The sequence below is a fragment of the Mobula hypostoma genome, chromosome 21 (genome assembly GCF_963921235.1).
Source record: "Mobula hypostoma chromosome 21, sMobHyp1.1, whole genome shotgun sequence".
In the NCBI taxonomy this organism is placed as follows: domain Eukaryota; kingdom Metazoa; phylum Chordata; class Chondrichthyes; order Myliobatiformes; family Myliobatidae; genus Mobula; species Mobula hypostoma.
Genome location: NC_086117.1, coordinates 58,762,229 through 58,785,452, shown reverse-complemented (window position 1 = coordinate 58,785,452; position 23,224 = coordinate 58,762,229). Strand labels below are relative to the sequence as shown.

General features: G+C 46.1%; 1 protein-coding gene across 2 annotated transcripts in view; it reads left to right on the top strand.

Moving 5' to 3' along the window:
- Window positions 1–537: 537 nt before the first annotated feature.
- pgam5 (PGAM family member 5, serine/threonine protein phosphatase, mitochondrial) overlaps window positions 538–23,224 on the top strand; it is a 39,779-nt gene continuing 17,092 nt past the window's right edge. The window contains exons 1-4 of one of the 2 annotated variants that reach the window (XM_063074110.1): window positions 538–764; window positions 3,338–3,513; window positions 11,924–12,049; window positions 16,409–16,497. In XM_063074110.1, coding sequence (XP_062930180.1) covers window positions 601–764; window positions 3,338–3,513; window positions 11,924–12,049; window positions 16,409–16,497 — 555 coding nt within the window. In that variant the 5' untranslated portion in view covers window positions 538–600. The remainder of the gene's footprint in view (window positions 765–3,337; window positions 3,514–11,923; window positions 12,050–16,408; window positions 16,498–23,224) is intronic. The other variant, XM_063074111.1, reaches the window with a different exon arrangement.

Below are 23,224 nucleotides of genomic sequence, written 5' to 3'. Positions count from 1 at the left end.
CTCCACCCCTCTCTCCCTCTCTCCCCTCCACCCCTCTCTCCCTCCCCCTCCACCCCTCTCTCCCTCCCCCTCCACCCCTCTCTCCCTCCCCCTCCACCCCTCTCTCCCTCCCCCTCCACCCCTCTCTCCCTCTCTCCCTCCACCCCTCTCTCCCTCCCCCTCCACCCCTCTCTCCCTCCCCCTCCACCCCTCTCTCCCTCTCTCCCCTCCACCCCTCTCTCCCTCCCCCTCCACCCCTCTCTCCCTCCCCCTCCACCCCTCTCTCCCTCCCCCTCCACCCCTCTCTCCCTCCCCCTCCACCCCTCTCTCCCTCCCCCTCCACCCCTCTCTCCCTCCCCCTCCACCCCTCTCTCCCTCCCCCTCCACCCCTCTCTCCCTCCCCCTCCACCCCTCTCTCCACCCCTCTCTCCACCCCTCTCTCCACCCCTCTCTCCCTCTCTTCCCGCCCTTCGCCAGGATTTGAATTCACTTCTGACAAGAAGGAATCGGCGGCGCATCGTAATTGCCGTCCGATTGCATCCGGCTTCCGTACCGGAAGTCCCGTCCGAGAGCCTTTTGTCTTCCCTCGGTGCGAGGGGCCGGCCATTGGTTCCGCCGGCCATGGCCTTCCGTAAAGCGTTCCAGGTGGCGGCCTGCGGTCTCGCCGGCACCGCCGCCTTGGTGGTGGCTGCGGCCGCCTCACAGCGGCGTGGTGACAGCAGCGTGAAGGCGGCGACCGTCAGCTGGAGTCCTGCCACCGGAGGCTGGGACTCCAACTGGGACAAGTGAGTTGTGGGGGATAGGGCCGAGGGAGCGCGGCAAGGCAGAGTGTCGGCACTGAGGGAGCGTCGCGACTCGGGGTGGCGATGCCCAGCCGCGGGGGCTGGGGTGGCCTGAGGGCCGGGAGGAGTTTCACTGTGAAGTAGGAGGCTGGCGGCGGCGGGGAAGACGGGGATGCCCGGGGTGGGGGGGGGGGGAGAGCGGCCGGTTCTGGTGCGGAGAATCGCCGCCAACTAACAGACAACCGGCTAAGCTCAGCGGGTCGGGCAGCGTCTGTGGGGAGGAGAGGCACCATCGACGTTACAGGTCGAAACCTTGATTCAGGTGTCAGGGTCCACGGAGTCCAAATGGTATCAAAGCTACAGGACATGGGCCCAGATAAAAGAAGGGAGGGAATTAAAAGAGACTTGAGAGGCAACTCCTGTACGTGACATCCGCCCCTAAACTTTCCCCTAATCTCCTTAAAATTGTGTCCCCTCTATTACCCATCTGCTCTAGGATATCCCTCCAACTTCAGCACAGGCTGCCCGTGGGCCTCCGACCTCCAGTTCTTGGCCCTGGACTCTCACTTGCGGACATCAGGCCTCTGATCTCTGGACATGCCGCCAGACTTTGCCAGCCTCTGGGTGTTCACTGCAGGATTACCATTAGAATCATAGAGCACTGAACCAGGCTCTTCAGGCCATCTAGAGACTGCCAAAGTATAATTCTGCCAAGTCCCATCGACCAGCATCCCGGCCACAGCCCTCCATACCCCTTCCAACCATGTACCTATCCAGCCTTCTCTTAAATATTGAAGTGAAACCTGCATCTATCACTTCTGCTGGCAGCTCATTCCACCTTCTCAGCACTCTGTGTGAAGAAACTTACCCTCATTTCACCTTTCACCCTTCTCCCTTCTCTGGGTTTTTACCCATTGAGATATAGCGTGGAACAGACCCTTCCAACACTTCGAGCAGTGATGCCCAGCAACCTCTGATTGAACCATGCTCTAATCATGGGACAGTTTACTGTGACTGATTAACCGACCAACAGATGCATCCTTGGACTGTGGGAGGAAACCCACGTGGTCTCGGGGAGAACGTACAGACTCCTTACAGGCAGCGGCAAGAAATGAACCCAGGTCACCTGCTAACCCCCACACTACCGTCTTTTATCAGAGCAGGTATCGTTAGAAGGGGAGTGAAGTCGAGGGAAAAAGGTTGGGGAGCAAATTCGCAATCTAACCAAGTGGTCGCACCCAAGACTCCTTGTGTTACAGCTGTTTTAAAAAAAAAATTCACAGCTGCAGTGGAGCAAGAGAAGCGAGTTCAATCTTGTTCTCCTGCGCTGTCTGTGTGGAGTTTGCATGATCTCACTGTGATTGTGTAGATTACCTCAGACTGCCTGGTTTCCTCCCACACTCCAAAGCCATGCAGATTGGTAGGTTAGTGATTCCAGGATTGAAAGGTTTATCATATGAGGAGCGTTTGATAGCTCTGGGCCTGTACTCACTGGAATTCAGAAGAATGAGGGTGACCTCACTGAAACCTATTGAATGTTGAAAATCCTCAATAGAGTGGATGTAGAGAGGATGTTTCCTGTGGTGGGGGAGTCTAAGACCAGAGAGCACAGCCTCAGAATAGAGGGACATGCTTTTAGAACAGAGATGAAGAAGAATTTCTTTAGCCAGAGAGTGGTGAATCTGTGGAATTTTGCCACAGACTGGTGTGGAGGCTAAGTGATTGGGTATATTTAAGGCAGAGATTGATAGCTTCTTGATTAGTTAGGACATGAAGGGATATGGGGAGAAGGCAGGAGACTGGAACTGAGAGGGAAAATGGATCAGCCGTGATGAAATGGCAGAACGAACTCGATGGGCCACAATGGGTCACAGTTCATTGCTCCAAGTGTATAGGTGTGTGTTAAAGTCTGGGGAGAGTTAATAGGAATGTGGGAAGGATTTAAAAAGGGATTACTGTGGGATTATTATAAATAGGTAATAACACTTTTCATACAGATAATGTCGCTCAAAGTGGGATAAAAATTAAAATAAAAGAAATAGTGAAAATAAAAGACAAAATGATGTTAGTTAAAAGCAAGGTTAAATAAATAGGTTTTGAACTGGCATTTAAAGTGTCAACTGCGTCTGCATCTCTTGTAGTTTTAGGTGTTGAAATTCCCCAGTTTAGGGGAATTCAAAACTTATCTGTGAATTATCTTTGGAGGAAGATTGTTTAAGGGACCGACAGAAGGAGAAGAAGAGGGTAGTTGCTTTGAAATTGAGTGTTTGTGAATGGGGTGAGAACCAAAAACAACGCACAAGACAAAGACAGAAAGAGGCACTTTGGGTCTTGGAGTCTGTGCTAGTTTTAAAAATGAGAATGTCAGCTGAATTCTCCCTTGGTTCATTTGCCCACCTTCCACACAAAAGTTTCTCTCAAGCCTGTGGTCACACAGACAGGGTGCTGACGCAGGAAGTCAATGACTGTTGGGTGTTCAACCTGCTCAAGGCTGGGTTACCAGTCACCAATCTGTTTGTCAGTGGGACGTGGATTCATTGGCAAGATATAAATGTCTCTCTTGTGTTTTTTTTCAGACGTGAGCCTATTTCTCTTATTAAACCAAACCAGAGAAATAAAGAGACGTCTGAGGACTTCACCGCACAGCTAGAAAACTACAAGGTCAAAGCCACAAGGCACATCTTCCTCATCAGACATTCCCAGTACGAACTGTCGGCCTCAACAGACAAGGACAGAGTCCTGACATCACTGGGTCAGTACTTCCTTCGACTGCAAAGTTTTAGCAAGAAATTCTTTAGTATTTAGTATTTTCCTTTATTTTCCCATCAGCAGGTGCCCGCGAACAGCAAAGGCCACTCAGTCCCTGTTTTGTCAGGCATCTCTTTAAACCAGGGCTTCCCAACCTGGGGTCTACAGACTCCTCGGTTAATGGGGGAGAAAGGTTGGGATTTCCTGACTTGAACTCTTGGCTGTGGAAAGATGAGTCTTAAATGCCCTTTCATATTAGCCATTGCCACCTAGGAAAAAAGTGCCTGTTGTCCACACGCTCTCTGCTTCTTATCATCATGTGCTGTTCCATCAAGTCACGTCTAATTCTCCCTCACTCCAAAGAGAAAAGCCTAGCTTGCTCAGCCTTTCCTCAGAAGATACAGTCTCTAATACAGGCAGCATCCTAGTAAATTTCTTCTGCATCCTCTCCAAAGTTTCCACGAGTTTCCTATAATGAGGCGACCAGAACATAATATTCCAAGTGTGATCTAACCAGGGTTTTACAGACCTGCAACGTCACCTTGTGGCTCGGACTCGATCTCCTGACTAACGAAAGCCAAAACACCATACGCCGCCTTATATCACCCTATCAGTCTGCACAGTAACTGAGAGATCTGTGGCCGAGGGCTCTAATGATACACAGTAACTGAGAGATCTGTGGCCGAGGGTCCTAATGATACACAGTAACTGAAAGATCTGTAGACGAGGGCCCTAAGGTCCCACTATTCATCCACTCAGCTAAGAATCCTGCCAATGACCTTGTACCTTCATTGACCTTGTTCCTAAGTAGTATCACTTTACATTTTTTCTAAATTAAACTCCATCTGCCATTTTTCAGTTCAACTTGCATCCTGGCAATGTCCATAAGATATAGAAACAGAATTAGGCCATTTGGCCCAAAAAAAACCTGCTCCGCCATATCATTATGCCTGATTCATTTCCCTCTCAGCCCTAATCTCCTGCCTTCTCCCCGTATCCATTCAAGCCCTGACTAATCTATCAACCTCTGCCTTAAGTATACCCAGTGACTTGGCCTCCACAGCTGCCTGTGGCAATGAATTCCACAGGTTTACCACTCTCTGGCGAAAGAAATGCCTTTCAGCATTCAATAGGATTCAATTGGGATACCCCTCATTCTTCTGAATTTCAGTAAGTAGAGGCCCAGAGCCATCAAATGCTCTTCATATGACAAACCTTTAAATGCCAGAATCATTTTCATGAATGTCCTTTGAACCGTCTCGAATGTCAGCACATCTTTTCTTAGATAACGGGCCTGTTGTAACCTACAACACCCTTCTGCACTATCCGCAACACCACCAACCTTCGTGCTATCTGCAAACTTACTAACCCACCCTTCCACTTCCTCATCTGAGTCCCGAAGAGCAGGAATTCCCCGTGGAGCATCACTGGTCACCGATCTCCAGGCAGAATATGCTCCATCTGCGACCACCCTCTGCCTTCCGTGGACAAGCCGATTCTGAATCCACGCAGCCAAGTTTCCCTGGGTCCCACGCCTCCTGACTTTCTGGATGAACTTACCATGGGGAACCTTATCAAACGCCTTACTAAAGTTCATATTCACAGCATCCTCTGCTCTACCTTCATCAATGTGTTTAATCACTTCCTTGGGTAAGGCAATCAGGCTTGTGAGGCACAATCTGCCTCTCACAAAGCTTTGTTGATTATTCCTAATCAGACTTTGCTACTTCAAATGCTTGCAATTGTATCTTAAGAGTCTTCTCTAATAACTTGCCCACCACTGAAATAAGACTCACTAGTCTATAATTTGCAGATTATTCCTTTTACCTTTCTCGAACAAAGGAATAACATTTGCCATCCTTCAGTCTGCTGGAACTACTGCTATGTCCGATGAGGACGCAAATATTGCCTCTTCCCTCGCTTCCAATGGTATCCTGGGGTAAATCCCATCTAGCCCAGAGAACTTGCCTGTCCTAATGTTTTTCAAAAGTTCCATCACATCTTCTTTGTAACGTCAACATGCTCCAGCACGTTAGCCTGTTCTGTGCTCTCACTGAAGCAGAGGATTCATTAAGGAGCCCCACTACCCTGTCAGACTGCAGGCGCATGCTTCCTGTACTATCTCTGATCGGCCCTACCCTCACTCTCGTCATCCTCTCTTCTTCACTTAGGTGCAAATCCCTTAATTCTACTCACCAAGGCCTTCTCGTGCCCCTTTCTATCTCTCCTAAGCCATGTCTTAAGCTTCTTCCTGACTACTTTTATAACCCTCAAGAGCCCTGTCTGATTCTTGCTTTCTTTTTTCATAATTGAAATTTTTATTATTTATTCTTATTTTACAAAGCAGCACAGCATATCACAGAGCAGATAGAGTACAGCATATTTACACAGCCATCCCACGACAGGAAAACAAATAAAACTTAGAGACAGAAAGAAGTTCTAATTTAAATTTAAATTAACATACAGACAAAATTGATCCCACGCGTCTTGCACTTTTCCCTCACTGTTAACTCTTCCCAACATGTGTTCATATGATGAGATCTTAATCACTTCCTCAGTGCATTCCTTCACAGTGGGACGTCTGGGTTTTTTCCAGTTTTGCAATACAATTCTTGCAGCTGTGATGAGACCCACCTTTAAAATAACAAACTTGTCTTTGTTTACATTAGGTATCATTATCCTATCACCCAGGAGACAAAACCGTGGGCACAAGGGCAGTGTGGAACCCGACCAATTCCCCAACAGATCCAGAACTTTACACCAAAATGGACAAACCATGAAACACTCCCAAATCATGTGAAAATATGTGCCCACCTCATTTTTACATTTCCAGCATAAATTATTATCAACAATCCCCATTTCGTACAATCTAGTTGGTGTCCAATCATATCTGTGTACTATCTTATACTGAATAAGTTTCCCTCTCACTTCCCTAATATGTCTACCCACATTTGATAAAATATTTCACCACTCATTATCTTCAATATCATTTCCAAGATCCTTCTGCCACACTGCTTTGAGATTATTACACAATTCACCCACAGAGTGCCTGAACATCTTGTAAAACACTGATGCTTTATGAACTTCCTGTGGTAATGTAAAGTATTCAGTTAAAGAGTTACCTTATGAGTCACCGTTCTTAAATATGCCACTAATGCAATGTCTTATTTGTAAATACTTCCAAAAATTCCCTTTATCTACAAGTTATATTTCCTCTGCAAATGCACATATGACGTAACAATCCCATTCTCATAGAGATCACCGACTGTATTTACACCTTTCATCTTCCATTCTTTCCAGGACATCATTCTTTTCCCAATGCGTATCTCAGGGTTATTCCAGAGCGAGGAGTATAACTGCTTTAAATGTGACATTCTACAAGCTTTATGAATTGTACTCCGCACGCTCCTTGAGTGAGATAGTATAGGATTTAGATTAGTCTTGTTTTCCACATGTTGTGAGAGGATGTTCAGGGGAGAATGTGGTGCTGCCAGGCTCCGTTCTCTAATTACCCAATCTAAATCAACATCAGCCCCGTCCCAATGTTTAGCTCACTTGGTCATTTCAAAGGGTAATTTATATGTCCTGACGTCTGCTAGACTGAGCCCACCCATGTCCCTGGACATACATCTTACTCATTTTAATTCTGGGCTTCTTCGTATCCCATAGAAAATCACTGATAATTTTGTTGTATTGAATCTGTTATAGTTAAAGGATATAACAGATATCCTTTATATCTAGAAAGATAGTAGAAAGATAGTTAAACTGAGGTGCTATGATCATTTTAACTACATTGACTTTACCCCAGAGTGACACTCAGTGCCCCCCACTTATCCAGATTATTTCTTATCCTACTCAGATTCTTGCTTTCTAAACCTTAAGTAAGCTTCCTTCGTTTCCTTGACTAAATGTTTCCCACCTCTCTTTTCAACCATGCCTTAATGGGACAAATCTATCTAGGATCCCGTGCAAGTCAAGTGCCCGGTAAACAGCCTCCACATTTTAGTCATACGTTTCCCTAAGAACATCCGTTCCCAATTTACGCCCTCAAGTTTCTGCGTAAGAGCATCATTATGCCCCCTCTCCAATTTAAAAACTTTCCCATAATATCTGCTCCTATCACTATCACAAGACTATGCTGAAGGTCAGGGAGTTTTGGTCACTGTTTTCAGAATGCTTGTTTACTGTAAGATTTCTCATCTGATTAGGTTAATTGCCTAGTACTAGATCCAGAATGGCCACTCCTCTGGTTGGCCTGTCCACATTTTGTGCCAGGAGTCTTTCCTTTACACTCCTAACAATTCTATCCCACCCAAACCTTCTGGTCGGAGGAGAAACCCGTCAATGTTATGGAAGTTGAAGTCACCCACGACAACAATCCTGTTATTTTGCACCTTTCCAAAATCTGCTTGTCCGTGTCTCCGTTGCTCCCTTTCTGTTTCTGACTTCTACCCGCTCTAACTTGGTAGACAATCCCTTCATGATGTCCTCCCTTTCGGCAACTGTGATACTATCCCTGATTAGCAATGCCTCTCCCCCATCTTTTTTACCTCCCTTCCTGCCCCTTGTGAAACATCTAAACCCCAGAGCATCCAGTAGCCATTCCTTCCCATGTGACCACCAAGTCTCTGTATTGGCCACGACATCACCCTTGTTCCTGAGACTACTTGCATGAAACACAGTTCAGCTATCCAACTGACTGCCTTTATGCCCTCTCCACTGCCTGTTCTTCCTCACAATCTCTCTACACATTACATCTACCAACTGCCCCATTCTCTGTGTTATAACTGGTTCCCATCGCCCTGCCAGACCCTCCCTAACAGCTCTAACAAACCTGCCCACAAAGAAATGGGTTCTTCTCAAGTTCAGGTGAAACCAGTCTTTTTCATACATTCCCCAGAAGAAATCCCAGTGATTCAGAAATCTGAAATCCTGCCCCCTGCACCAATTCTTCAGCCACACATTCATCTGCCAGATTATCCTATCCTTATCCCCACTGGCACGTGGCACAGGCAGCAATCCAGAGATTACTACCCCTGAGGTCCTGCTTTTCTGCTTCCTATCTAACTCTTTCTGCAGGACCTCATCCCTTTTCATTGGTATCAATGTGTACCACGGCTTCTGGCTGCTGTCCCTCAGGAATGCTGTGGACCCAGTGTGAGGCGTTCTTGACCTTGGCAACTCAGGAGGTGACATACCATACAGGTGTCAGCTCCCACAGAATCTCCTGTCTGCTCCTGTAACACCACCATTCTCCTCTCCACTCTTCTGAGCCACAGAGCAAGACTGGGTGCCAGCGACCTGGTTGCTGCAGCTTTCCCCTGGTAGGTCCTCCCCCACAGTGGTCTCCACAGCAGTATACTTATCACTGAGGAGAACGACCCTATCCACTGCCTTGCCTTCCTCAGTCTGTCTTCACGCTGCAGCTACCTGCCCCATCCTCTTGACCTATCCCCTGGGTCACATCCCCCTGCCAAACTAAATTAACCTCTCCTGCCAGGATATTGGTCTCCTCTCAAGTTCATGTGTAGCCCATCCCTTTAGTACAGGTCATATGTTCCCCAGAAGAGATCACAATGATTCACAAGTCTGAAAGTCTGTCCTCTGCACCAATTCATCAGCCACACTTTTATCTGCCAGGTCTTCCTATTCTTATCCTCTCCAGTGTTAATTCCCTTTTTCAGTTCTAGTGAAGCAACTTCAACCTGAGTTGTCAACTGTTTCTCTTTCCATAGATCTTCCCTGACCTAAATTTTCCTGTATTTTCTGATTTTATTTGGAATTGGTGGTTGTCCGTCAGGTCCGATGTTAGGAAACCTGTGCAGGAGAGTTTTTAAAGTGGACATGCCGTTGCACTGGGGCAATTCCACTTTCTTGACCTCAAAAGTCGGGTCCAGTGGTATGAGTAGTCATCAGAAACTGGTCCTCCGTTGCAGCGGATGACCGTGACACCTTCTGTGCCTCGCCATGCCCTTCGCTCTCCACGGAGCATTGCAGAACCACCTTCCTGGCCATTGGATCTCTCAGTAGATCTCATCCGCCCAGTCTGCCGGAGTGGACTCCCATGCTAGGACAGGCATGTCCCTATCTCACCGGGGTATGAGGCCCAGCAGCCACCCCCACCTGGTGTAGCCTGCATGTCAAAGCGCTGTACTGGGGTGTGGCTGCTGTCACATGCAAACAGCTACTTGGAGCCACAGGTGAGAGTTGAGTGTCCGGTGGGGACCAAAGGTGAGTGAGCTGCCCCAGAATGGACATGACAAGCCCCTTCCCCAGAGGTGCTTCCCCTCCCTGGACAGCCCATACACCCTTTATTTGAAATAAGTACTATTTAATAGCCTGACAGCTTAGAGCAAGTCGTCCACAGCCGGAGAAACTCCAGAGAATTGGAATTGGTTTATTATTGTCACATGTACCAAGATACAGCAAAGAGCTTGTCTTGCACACTGTTTATACAGATCGGATTATTACACAGTGCATTCAGCTAGAACAAGGTAAAACAATAACAATGCAGAATAAAGTGTAATAGCTACAGATAATGTGTAAAAGCAGTACTGTTAAACAACAAAGTACAAGATCACAATGAGGTTGATTGTGAGGCTGAGAGTCCACCTTGTCGTACAAAAGGTCCATTTCAAGAGTCTGATAACAGTGGGACAGAAGCTATCCTCGGTCTGGTGGTACATGCTTTCCAGCTTTTGTATCTTCTGCTCAGTGGGATGGGGGAAACGAGAGTGTTTGGGGTGGGTGGAGTCTTTGATTACACTGAATTTATTTATTGAGAGAAAGTGCACAACAGATCCTTCCGGCCCTTCAAGATGCACCACCCAGCAGTTCCCTAATTTAACCCTAGCCTAATCACGGGACAATTTACAATGGCTAATTAACCAACCAACCAGTACGTCCTTGGACTGTGGGAGCGCCTGGAGGAACCCCACGAGGTTACGGGGATGACGTACAAAGTCCTTGCAGACAGCGGAATGGAACCTGTGTCGCGGGTACTATGAAGCGTTGTGCTAATCGCTCTGTCACTGTGCCACCGCTTTACTGAGGCAGCAGGAGGCTGATTCCTGCTCTCATTCCTCTCTCCCTGCGGTTTCTCGTAGTCATGTGCAGAGCAGTTGCTGTACCAATGAACCGTACTTTATGGGGTGCATTGATCAAAATTGGTAGCAGCCAGCAGGGACATGCCACATTTCTTTAGCCTCCTGAGAAAGGAGGGGCATTGGTGGTTAGACCAGGACAAACATTGGCTATGTTCACTCCGAGGAACTTGAAGCTCTCAACCCTTGCAACCTGACCTATTATCACTCCCCTAGTTTAACCAGAAGGGAATTATTAGAACATGGAACAGTACAATACAACAGCAGGCCATTCAGCCCACAATGTTGTGCCAACCCAGCTAAAAAGCAAATCAGAAACACCCAAACACTAATTCCCTCCTACTTGCATCGTGTTCATATCTCTGCATTTTCCTTACATGTGCCTATCCAAACGGCTCTTAAACCTCTAACTTATTTGCCTGTACCACTGTACCAGGCCGTGCATTCCAGGCATCCACCCCTCTCTGAGTAAAAAACCCTCACATCCCCTTTGAACTTACTCCCTCACCTTCAGTGCATGGCCTCTGGTATTAGATGTTTCTACCCTGGGAAACCGATATTCTCTGTACGCTCTATCTATGCCACTCTATCAGATCTCCCCTCAGCCCTCCACCACTCCAGAGAAAACAACCCAAGTTTATCCAGCCTCTTGAGAAGCACACGCTCTCTAAACCAGGCAGCATCCTGGTGAACCTCCTCTGCACCCTCTACAAAGCCTCAACATCCTCCCAAATATGGGGGCGACTAGAACTGTCGGCAATTCTCTAGGTGTGGAGTATTGTCAAATCCATGTAGACAACATCCACTGTCCTACCCTCAACCTCTCTCATCACCTTATCAAAAAACTCACTCAAGTTGGTAAGACATGACCTGCCCCACACAAAGCCATTGATTAATAGATAATTAAACCATGGATTTCCAAATGCTCATATGTCCTATCCCTAAGAATTTTTTCCAGCAATTTCCCTACAACTTCCCTAGCTTATGTACATTGATTGTCTGTCCATAAAGTGACACTAGGTACATAGGCTGACTGACAGGAAATGATAAAGTAGTGGTGGAGATGTTGATCAGCCTTACTGCTTGGGGGAAGTAACTGTTTTTGAGTCTGGTGGTCCTGGCGTGGATGCTACGTTGCCTCCTCCTGGACCTTTGGAACAGAGGATGTGATGTGTGTGCATCAACGGTCAGTAAATTCGTTGCCCTGTTGCAGTAGTTGAGGGAAGTCCTGTGCATATAATTGTGACTGGTTTGAAACTTCATTGTGATGCTCCGGCGTTAGCGGGTTGATGGAGTTCTATTTCTTTCTAGGTCGCGAACAAGCCGAACTGACGGGCCAGCGGCTGGCGAGTCTGGGATTGAACTACGACATCTTGATTCACTCCAGTATGACCAGGGCTAAAGAGACAGCGGCGATTATTCGTAAACATTTACCAGGTACGTGGGCTTCCCCCGTGCACTGCTGCGCTTTATCACATTCTCACTTTGTAGTTGGTTAGTGAAGCTCATCACAGGCCGCTGACGTGGGCCAAGGGTTTTCTGCTTTCATCGCTCAGCTTCATACGTCGGCTTGGCAAAGATTCTTCCTCTCCCAGGCATGAGGTGTCTGGAGCTTCTGGCATTTCTGCGGCTCTGTGTTTTCACGGGATGGGATTGCTAGCCCCGTGCCTAACCCTCCTCCTTTTGTAGCTGGGTCTGGGACCCATGGTGGAGTTACTCACTTGGCAGGTCGGTGCTCATTTACCATTTTGGGGTGGTTCTCATTGTAGTGTGTATCACAGGAGCTGTACCTGCTGGGAGTGACAAGCCTACTGATTTTACAGTCGTGCTTTCCTGCATTTAGGTAGAAGCTTTGTTTTGGGGTCGAGTGTGTTGAGGATTGTAGCACGTCCTAAGGCTCATTTAGCTCAGGAAGATGGTTTGGATTTCTGGTCTTCCGCCAGGGATTTCCTTACTCCGTAACAGGATCTGATGGAGATTTTGGGAATTGTTCACTAGCTCCGTCAGCAGGTCATAAGACACCGGAGAGAAATAGGCCACTCGGGCCGTCATAGCTGATTTATTATCCCCCTCAATGCCATTTGCCTGACTTCACCCCAAAACCATTGACCCCCTTTCTAATGAAGAACCTCTCTGGTAGTGTAGAGGTTAGCACAACACTTTACAGTACAAGCAACCCAGATTCAATGCCTGCTGCTCCCTGAAAGGAATTTGTATGTTCTCCCCATGACTGCGTGGGTTTCCTCCAAGTGCTTGGTTTCTCCCACAGTCCAAAGTCATACCAGTTAGCTGGTCATTGTAAATTGTCCCATGATTGAATCGGGGATTGATGGGTGGTGCAGCTTGAAGGGCTGGAAGGGCCTCTTCCGCACTGTATCTCAATAAATAAATATATCCAATGACTTGGCCTCCACAACTGTCCGTGGCAAGGAATTCCACCCATTCATCACCCTGTGGCTGAAGAAATTCCTCCTCATCTCTGTTCTAAAGGAGCGACCTTTAGAATGGAAGAGGCAGACGGTGTTTGTTCTACCAGACTGTTGTTCCAAGTGCACAAGTTTAAATTCCTCCAAAGCTGCTGTGAAAATTCTGTTCAAATGGTCAAAATGAGATTTAGATTAGATTAGCTTTATTTGTCAAAAGTTCAAAGTGACTTCATTATCAAAGTACATGTATGTCACTGTACTACCACCCTGAGATTCATTTTCCTGCGGGCATACACAGTAAATCCAAGAAATGTAATGGAATCAGTGAAAGACTGCACCCAACAGGACGGACAAACAACCAACGTGCAAAAGACAGCAAACTGCAAATGCAAAAGAGAAAAAAAAGATAATAAATAAAAAGCAATACATACAGAGGACATGAGATGAAGGGTTTTTGTAAGTGAGTCCCTAAGTTGTGGGAACATTTCAGTGAAGGGACAACTGAAGTGGTGAAGTTATTCCCTCTGGTTCAGGAGCCTGATGGTGAGGGGTAAGAACTGTTCCTGAACCTGGTGGTGTGAGTCCTGAGGCTCCTGTACCTTCTTCCTGAGGGCAGCAGTGAGAAGAGAGCTTGGCCTGGGTGATGGGAGACACTGATGATGGATGCTGCTTTCCTGTGACAGTGTTTCATATAGATATGCTCAGTGGTGAGGAGGGCTTTGCTCGTGATGGACTGGGCCGTATCAGTTATTTTTATAGAATTTCCCGTTAAAAGGCGTTGGTGTTTCCATACCAGGCCGTGATGCAGCCAGTCAATATACCCTCCACTGTACGGCTACAGAAGTTTGTGAAAAATGATCCTGTTAAACTGCTCAGAGCAATAAGAATAAAGATCTTTATAATGATTAGAGATTAGCTTTACTTGTCACGTACAGTACTGTGCAAAAGTCTTGGGCACATAAATATAGCCAGGGCGCCTAAGACTTTTACAGAACTGTATTTGTCAACGTGGAGCAGCGAGCGAGTTTGTAAATCTGGCAGGTGCAAGGGATGTTGGGAAGGGCGAGGGTGGAGTGCCACGGGAAGGATGTGGGACAGGTGGCAAAGAAAGAGTGCCAGGGCTGGGTAGGGTGGTGTAGGTGCAGACACACCCAGCCCTGAGACACCAGGCAAGGCCATTTGATTCCAAACAATTGGTTTATTGATCATTACAGAATGCCTCTCTGGGGCTTCCCTCTCCCTCCCCTCTCCCTTCCCCTTTTCCCCACCATGATTCCCCTCTCCCTGCCCCTTCCCACTCTCAGTCCACAATAGAGACCCAGATCAGAATCAGGTTTATCATCACTCACATATGTCATGAAATTTGTTTTTTTTTGTGGCAGTAGTACAGTGCAATTCATACAGTTACTACAGTACAGTGCAAAAGTCTTAGACACCCTAGCTTCAGGAGGAAACGAAAACCCAGAGGAAACCCACAATACAAACTGCTTACAGGCAGCAGTGGGAATTGAACCCGGGTCACCTGTACTGTAAAGCATTGTGCTAACCACTGTGCTACAGTGTCTCCCCTAATCGTTATCTTCTGTGTACTTTTCCTTGGGGCTGCCTGACCAGCCCTTGTACCTGTGGTATCTCCGCCTGGTGAGGGGCTTTGTTTAGGATGGCAAGGTGTTGAGGGTCCGGGACCAGGCAGAGTAATGTTTCAGCATGGTGTAGATGGGCTGAAGGACTTGTTTCTGTGCTCCACGACTCTGAATTGCTCAGTGAACGCGATTTATGGGCTCACTGTCTAGCACTCTGCAACACAAGTTGTACAGACCTAGATATCGGGGGCATAGGTTCTCATTTTTCTGTTATTTATTAACTTCTTCTCTCAAAGACTGTACAGCTTATTGTTCTTTATTAACTTATTATTTGTTTTTTTTCTATTTGCTCAGTTTGTCATTTGTACACTGGCTATTTCTCAGTCTTTGTGGGTAGCGTTTCATTGATTCCTTTGTAGATCAAAGTCCAAAGTAAATTTATCAAAATCCATAGACGCCACCATTTACAACCCTGAGATTCACTTCCTTGTGGGCATACTGAATGAAGTCAAGTTAATTGTCATTTTACTCTGTACGTGTGTATAACGTGTACAGCCATATAATGTATATAGAAATGAGACAATGTTTCTCTGAACGGGGATGGAAAGCACAATAGATACATAACACACGATAACTTATGAAGACAAGGATAAAATCTAGATGAATCACCTAAATAACAAACTAAAGTGCATGAATTAAATATTGTAAGGTATAGAACAAACTACCCAGTGACACTTTGTATGCGATGCGGCAGGGAGTTCAGAAGCTTAACAGCCTTGAGGTAAAAACTTTCCAATCCTGACCGTTCTTGTTTTAATGCTTCGGAGCCTCCTGTCTGATGGTAGAGAGTCAAGAGGACGCTGGATGGGTGGGTGGGATCCTTGTTAATACTGAGGGTCCTACGTGTGCGGTGCTTCTGATAAGTGTCCCCGATGGATGGCAGGGAAACCCCTATCACTCTCTCAGCTACTCTCACTGTGGGGACCTCTGGTCAGAAGCTCAGACCAGGTAGAGATGCAGCTTGTCAGGCTGCTCCACTGGCTGAGGAGAGATCTGATGTAGGTTTATCAGAGGCACAGTGGAGTAGACAGGGAGTATCTGTCTCCCAGGGTGGAAACATTTAATACCAGAGGTCATGCATTGAAGGTGAGAGGGGGTAGGTTGAAAGGGGATGTGAGGGTTAAGTTTTTTACTCAGAGAGTGGTGGTTGCCTGGTATGGTAGAGGCAAATATATTGGAAGTTTTTAAGAGACGTTTGGATAGGCACATGGGTGTGAGGAAGATGGACGGATATGGACATTGTTTAGGTAGGAGGGATTAGTGTTTTGGTGTTCTTGATTCGCTTTTTAGCTGGTTCAGTACGACTTTGTGGGTGGGATGGCCTGTTCCTGTGATATACCCCACTCTTTGTTCTTTGTATCTACCGTGAATACTCCCAGGAAAATGAATCTCAGGTTGTATGTGGTGACATAGATGTACTTTGATAATAAATTTACTTTGAACTTTGACTTGTGAAATGCCTTGGGATCTTCTGCTGTGCTACCAAAGGGACGTAAATCCAAGTTGTTGGAATACTGGGATGTGGATGTAGATGTGTTTTGTGGTTCTATGTGGATTGTGGCATCTTCAACGTAAGCTGCATCTCTGAAGGAAATTCAAGAGCGTTGATCAGGGATATGTCAGCTGAAGAGAAACAGGGAGAGGTTTAACTATCGTGAAAAAGCAAGTTCTGTTTCTCAGTGGCAAGTTGGCTGTTCACACTGAGCGCATTCGTGCTGTGATTGCAGGTGTGGAAACGATGAGCTGTGACTTACTGAGAGAGGGTGCGCCGATTGAACCCGACCCACCTGTCAGCCACTGGAAGCCGGAGGCGATGGTAAGGAACGACGGGACAGCAGACGGGAAGGCCCAGCTGGTCCGCACCAACTGCGGTGGGATTGGGACTAGAACTGGTTTATTATCATCACTGCTAGCCTTGTGTACTGTCCACACAGATCCAGTCATTACACAGTGCTTTGAGCTAGAGCAATAACTGTGCAGAATAAAGTGTTGAAGGTGAGAGGGGGTAGGTTCAAAGGGAATGTGAGGGATAAGTTTTTTACAGAGTTGTGAATGCCTGGAATGTGCTGCCTGGTATGGTGGTAGAGACAAGCACATTAGAGGCATGTGGATATAAGGAAGATGGTGGGATGTGGACATGGTGTAGGTAGGAAGGATTAGTGTTTGGACATTTTTCATTTGCTTTTTAGCTGGTCCGGCATAACACTGTGGGCTGAATGGCCTGTCCCTGCACTGATCTGTTCTATGTTCTAGTATACAATGCAAAGTAATACAGTAAGATTGATCAACACCTCTTCCCTTAACCCACCCCTCACACCCCCAACCACCATTTCCTGTCGTACGGACTCCCCTGTGCCTAGCGTCACTTTATGGACATACAATCAATCTGTGTGTATAAGCTGTCTTATGTATTTATGTTTATTATGATTTTCATGGTTATTATATTCTTTATCTTGTTTGTTTTTTTTGTGTCTGCGTCAGATCTGGAGTAACAATTATTACATTCTGTTTTACACATTTGTACTGTAACCAGTCTTGACCAGTGACAAAGTTTAATGTAGACAGACAATAAGGTGCAAGATCATAATGAGGTAGGTTGTGAGATCAGGAGTCAATTTTATCGTTCTAGGGAACCATTTAATAGTTGTGGTTGTGTGACGGCAGGGTAGAAGCTGATGTTGGTTTGAACCAACCCCATCGGCCTGCATGTGGCCCAGATTCCTTCATTACCTATTTGTTTGTGTGTCTGTCTATTGTCGTATCTGCTTCCCCCACCTGAGCAACAGACACAAAATGCTTAAGGAACTCAGCCAGGTCAGAGAGCAGCTCTGTGAGTAAACAGTTAATGTTTTAGGCCAAGGTCTTTCATCAGGACTAGACCCAAGATTTAGTCTGACTTAGAGGCATGGAGAAGTACGGCACTGAAATAGGCCCGTCGACCCATCTGGTTTACCGAGCCATTTCAGCTTCCTCGTCTTGTTGACTGCCACCTGGACCATAGCTGTCTGTACCCCTGCCATCCATGTACCTATCCAAACTTCACTTAAATGTTGAAACTGAGCTCACATGCATTGCTGGTGCTGGAAGCTCGTTCTACAGTCTCAAGGCCCTCTGAGTGAAGAAGTTTCCCCTCATGTTCTCCTTAAACTTTTCAGCTTCATAACTTCCAGACTGCCAACTTAGTCCCACCCAACCTCAGTGGAAAAAGCCTGCTTGCATTTACCCGATTTATGCCCCTGATAATTTTGTATACCTCTATTTAATCTCCCCTCACTATTCTACATTCTAAGGAATAAAGTCCTAACCAATTCAATCTTTCCTTATAAGTCAGGTCCTCCTGTCCCAGCAACATCCTTGTAAATTTTCTCTGTACTCTTTGAACCTTATTTACATCTTTCCTGTAGGTAGGTGACCAAAATTGCACACAATTCTCCAAAAGAGGCCTCTCCAATGTCTTACACAACTCCAACATAACATCCCATCTCCTGTACTCAGTACTATGATTTAAGAAGGCCAATCTGCCAAAAGCTTTCTTCACAACCCTGCCTACCTGCTGAGTTCCTCCAGTAATTTTATGCATGTTACTCAAGAGTTATATCATGCAGACTGCCAAGATTCTGACTGTAATGGTAGAGGAGAAATAGTATTATTGTCACTGCCGCTGCTTAGAATATGGATTCCGCCCCCTATCTCCATGTGAACAGCAAAATATTCCTCTGTGCCCACCTCCCTCTTCACTTCTTAGAAAATCCTGATTATTTCAATTGGTAGACCTTGACTTCCTATGTTTTCTGGGAATGCAAGACAGATTTTTGTAATAGTTGTATTTATGGACCCAAGTAAAATTCTGGTGAATCTGCCCTGCTTGTCTTCATAGGCTGCTGTGTTTCTTTTTCTAACTGAAATTCAATCAGGGGATTTAGATACAGGTTTAGTGTCACTGATGTTGTCGTGGAATGTGTTGTTTTGTGACAGCTGTAACAAATTACTGTAGGTTACAATAAAAACTAAATGAAAATGAGCAATAGTGAGGGAGTGTTCACAGACCATTCAGAAATCTGATGGCAGACAGGAAGAAATCATTGCGTGGATGTGTGTGTCTTCAGGCTCCTGTCCTTCCTCCTTGATGGTAGTAGAGTCAGCACTACAGTACAGAAAAAGGCCCTTCAGCCCATCTAGTTCATGCCAAATTGCTAGTGTGCCTAGTCCCATCAACATGCATCTGGACCATACCCCTCCCATCCATGTACCTAACCAAACTTAAATGTGGCAATCAAGCCTGCAGCCGCCACCCCTGCTGGCAGCTCGGTTCACACTCTCACCACCCTCTGAGTGATGATGTTCCCCTTAAACATTTCACCTTTCACCCTTAACCCACGACCTCCAGTTCTTGTCTCACCCAACCTGAGGGGGGGAAGCCTGCTTGCATTTACCCTGTCTGTACTCCTCATCATTTTGTATACCTCTATCAAATCTCGCCTCAGTCTTTTACGCTGCAGGGAATAAAATCCTAACCTATTCAACCTTTCCCAATAACCCGGGTCCTCAATGTCCTTTGTCAATTTTCTGTGCAGTTTTTAAGCTTATTGACATCTTTCCTGTCGGTAGGTGACCAAAACTACACACGATACTCCAAATTAGACCTTACCAATGTCTAATACAACTTCAACATAACATCCCATCTCCTGTATTCAATAAACAGATTTGTGAAAGCCAATATGCCAAAAACCTCTCTTTACGACCCTACCTACTTCTGACACCGTGTTCAAGGAATAATGGATCTGTGTTCTCAGATCCCTATGTTCTACCACACTCCTCAGCGCCCTGTTGTTCACTGTAAGGTACAGTCAATGGTGCCAAGGGAGTGTAACAGTTAGTGTGACCCTATTCCGTCTGCAATTTCAGCCCATTTTTCCAGCTGGTCCAGATCCCACTGCAAGATTTGATAACCTTCCTTTCATAGTCCTGCTTGACAAACATTTCAGAGTGTTTTGAAGAGGTAATCATAAAGGTAGATGAGGGTAGGGTATTGGGTGTTGTCTGCAAGGCCTTTGACAAGGTTCCATATGATAGGATTGTCAGGAAGCTTAGGTCGCATGGAATCCAGAGAAAGCTGGGTTCAGAGAGTTGGGTTCAAATTTGGCTCGGAGATAGGAAACAGAGGGTGCTGGTTAAAGATTGTTGTTTGGACTGGAGGCTGGTATCTCGTGGCGTGCCACAGGGTCCATGTTTGGACCCTGTTTATTCGCTATTTATATAAGTGATTTGGACATGATTGCAGAAGGCTTGAACAGTAAGTTTGTGGGTCACATAAGATTAGGTAGTGGTGTTGACAGTGAAGAAGGTTATCAAAGATTACAGGGGGTTCTTCAGTAGGGGAAATAGATTGAGAAATGGCAGATTAATTAGGTGTGATGTGATGCATTTTGGAAAGATAGAGCAGTGTAGGATGTGTACTGTGAGTAACAGTGCACCTACCATTGGCTCCTTCAAGTTGTTATAGCCAGGGGGAGGTAGTGGGAATAAGCTTCCAATGGCGTGATCTCAAACAGCCTCTGACAACCAAGTCCAGCTCCTGGCCTCGATGTGTGGCTAGCTACTAATCTGGAGCCGGGCTCTCTAAGGCAGTCCCACACTGAGTTCAGTTCTTGTGATCACACTGATGCCAAACTGCATGGGTCTGCACTGGGCTACTGATCATTTCTCCTGACAAGAGAAAGGGTGAAGGTGGGTTCCTGGCATCTTAAAACCAGTCACTTTGGGCAGATGGTGCTGATCTAGGAGAAGGTAAACCCTGACCTCAAACCTCTGCTGCCTTGTGGCTGTACCCACTCGTGAGGAAGGCTTTGGGAGAAAACCCTGAGGAAAGATCCCTAGGGCAGTCGGACTTTGAGTTCAGTGCTGACTGCGACACCGCTGGCACCAAACTGTATCGGTCTCTGCCATTCCTTTGGATTCACCAAAGCCGCGTGGAGAGAGGGAGCCTGTTGCATGAGCAACAGCTTGTTCTCCATATGGTACTGCTCCAGCTTGTGTATCACACAGAGAGCAGGGACACAACATCCGTGGTTAACTCTGACCAACAGAGGGGCTCAAGGTGGGACACCGGGGAATGTAATGGAACAGAGGGACTTGGGTGTACATGTCAATTGTACATTGAAGGTGGCGTAACAGAGAGGATGGTGAGAAAAAAGCGTTTACCTTCACTGGTCAGGGAACTGAGTGTAGGACTTGGGACGTCATGTTGCAGCTGTATAAGTAATTGGTGAGGTCACACCTGGAGAACTGTGTACGCTTTTGGTCACCCTGTTATAGAAAGACATGGTTAAACTGGAGAGAGTGCAGAAAAAAATTTGTTGCCAGGACCAAAGGGCCTGAGTTATAGGGAAAGGTTGGCCAGCCTGGGTCTTCATCCTCTGGAATAAAGGATAAGAGGTGATCTTACAGAAACGTTTACAATTCTGAGAGGTTTAGATAAGGTAGATCCCAGGTAGAGGAATTCAAAACCTACAGAGCGTAGATTTAGGGCGAGAGGGGAAAGGTTTGAAGGGGACCTAAGGGGCAGAGGGTGCTGAGTATTTGGGCAAGCTTCCAGAGGTAGTGGTTGAGCCAGGTCCAATGGTATCATCTAAGAAGTACTTGGAGGGGCAGGGCTTGGAGAGATAGAGGCCTTGTTAGAGTGGATGTGGAAAGGATGTTTCCTGTGGTGGGAGAAGTCTTAATACCAGAGGACAGAGCCTCAGTAAAGAAGGACGTCCTTTTAGAAGGGAGATGAGGAGGAATGTCTTTAGCCAGAGAGTGGTGATTCTGTGGAATTCATTACTACAGGTTTGTGTGGAGGCGAAGTCATTGGGTATATTTGAGGCAGATGTTGATAGCTTCTTGATTAGTCAGGGCATGAAGGGATATGGGCAGGAGATTGGGGCTGAGGGGGAAATGGATCAGCCACGATGAAATGGCAGAGCAGATTTGATGGGCCAAATGGCCTAATTCTGCTCCTGTATCTTACGGTCTTATGGACCAAATGCAGGTAATTGGGATCAGCTGGGTGGATGCCCTGGTCTGCATGGATTTATTGGGCTGGAGAGTCTTTATCAGGCTGTTCCATGATGCTGAATAATTCTACAGAATTTATCAAAGGATTTGAGTGCATTCTAAGCCTTTGAATTATAATAAACACACACAAAATGCTGGAAGAACTCAGCAGCTATGGAAAAAAGAGTACAGTCAGTGTTTCGAGCCGAGACCCTTCATCAAGGCCTCATTGAGTCCTGATGAAGGGTCTTGGCCTGAAATGTCGACTGTACTCTTTCCCATAGATGCTGCCTGGCCTGCTGAGTTCCTCCAGCACTTTGTGTGTTGCTTGGAATTCCAGCATCTGCAGATTTTCTCTTGCCTCTTAACATTTAATCATTGGCTGTTTGTTAGCCACAGTGAATGAAATACAATGTTGGTGCAGAATTATCTGTATACATCTACTTTCACCTTGCAAATCTCTGTTGTTTTATTCTCAACGGAAGAAATTGTTTGGACAGAAAACCTATTTCCTTTATGACTGGCTGCTCTGACCCAGGGGCATTCAACTGAATGTTGTAAACAGTGTTTGCATATTTGCCATTAAATGGCTGACTTTTCACACTTATCAGATTAAAACTTCCTTCAATATTCACGAGTTGCCTTTAGAGAGTAGCAATCATAATTTGACCTTCCCTCGGCGATATTATGGGAGATCTACAGGGGATTTAGATGGAGTGGAGATTTTGTCTGTAACATAATGCCATTAATAACTGCTGCTGTTTCAGTGAGTCAGATAGCAGCTTCTGCACATCAGACGGGTCTCTGAGTCATAACAGTGATTGAGGAAGCAAAGGCATTTGTTTGCAAATGGTACAAAAACTCATTCATCTAAGCATAGAAATGGGCTTTTTGGTTGATCAAATCTGCAGACTGTAACACTGAAACGGTGACTGTTTGTCTCCCCTCTCGCTGTGGAAGGAGTGATATAACTCTCTCCCTTGTTACTGAGAGAAATGTCGAACTGTTGGGGTGGACAGTAGTTTTTGGTGTACTGCAGACCACGGTCTGTCTTTGGGGCTTTGTTGTTGTTTGCATGGTGGCTGGTGGCAGTCTTGGTGCTTTCTGCTGGAATAAATGGGGTGGGGTTTGCTGCTGATTTGCTGCTGCTTGTGTGTAGGAGGGGGTTGGGCCTTTGGGATTCTTAAATTTTTTTTTCTGTCATTCGTTATTTGGGGATTTTCTTCTGTTTCATTGTCTGTGAAGAGTTAGAATTTCAGGTTGTATACTGTATACATTCTCTGATATCAAATGGAACCATTGAATCAGAATCAGGTTTAATATTACATATTGTGAAATTTTGTGTGGGTATATGTAGGTATTTATATGTGTATTTAATCAAATTAAATTAGTGCAAAAAAGAGAGCAGAAAATATTGAGGCTGTTCTTGGGTTGTTTGAGTGTCCATTCAGAAATCTGGTGGTGGAGGGGAAGAACCTGCTCCTGAAATGATCTGATCTGTGCAGAAT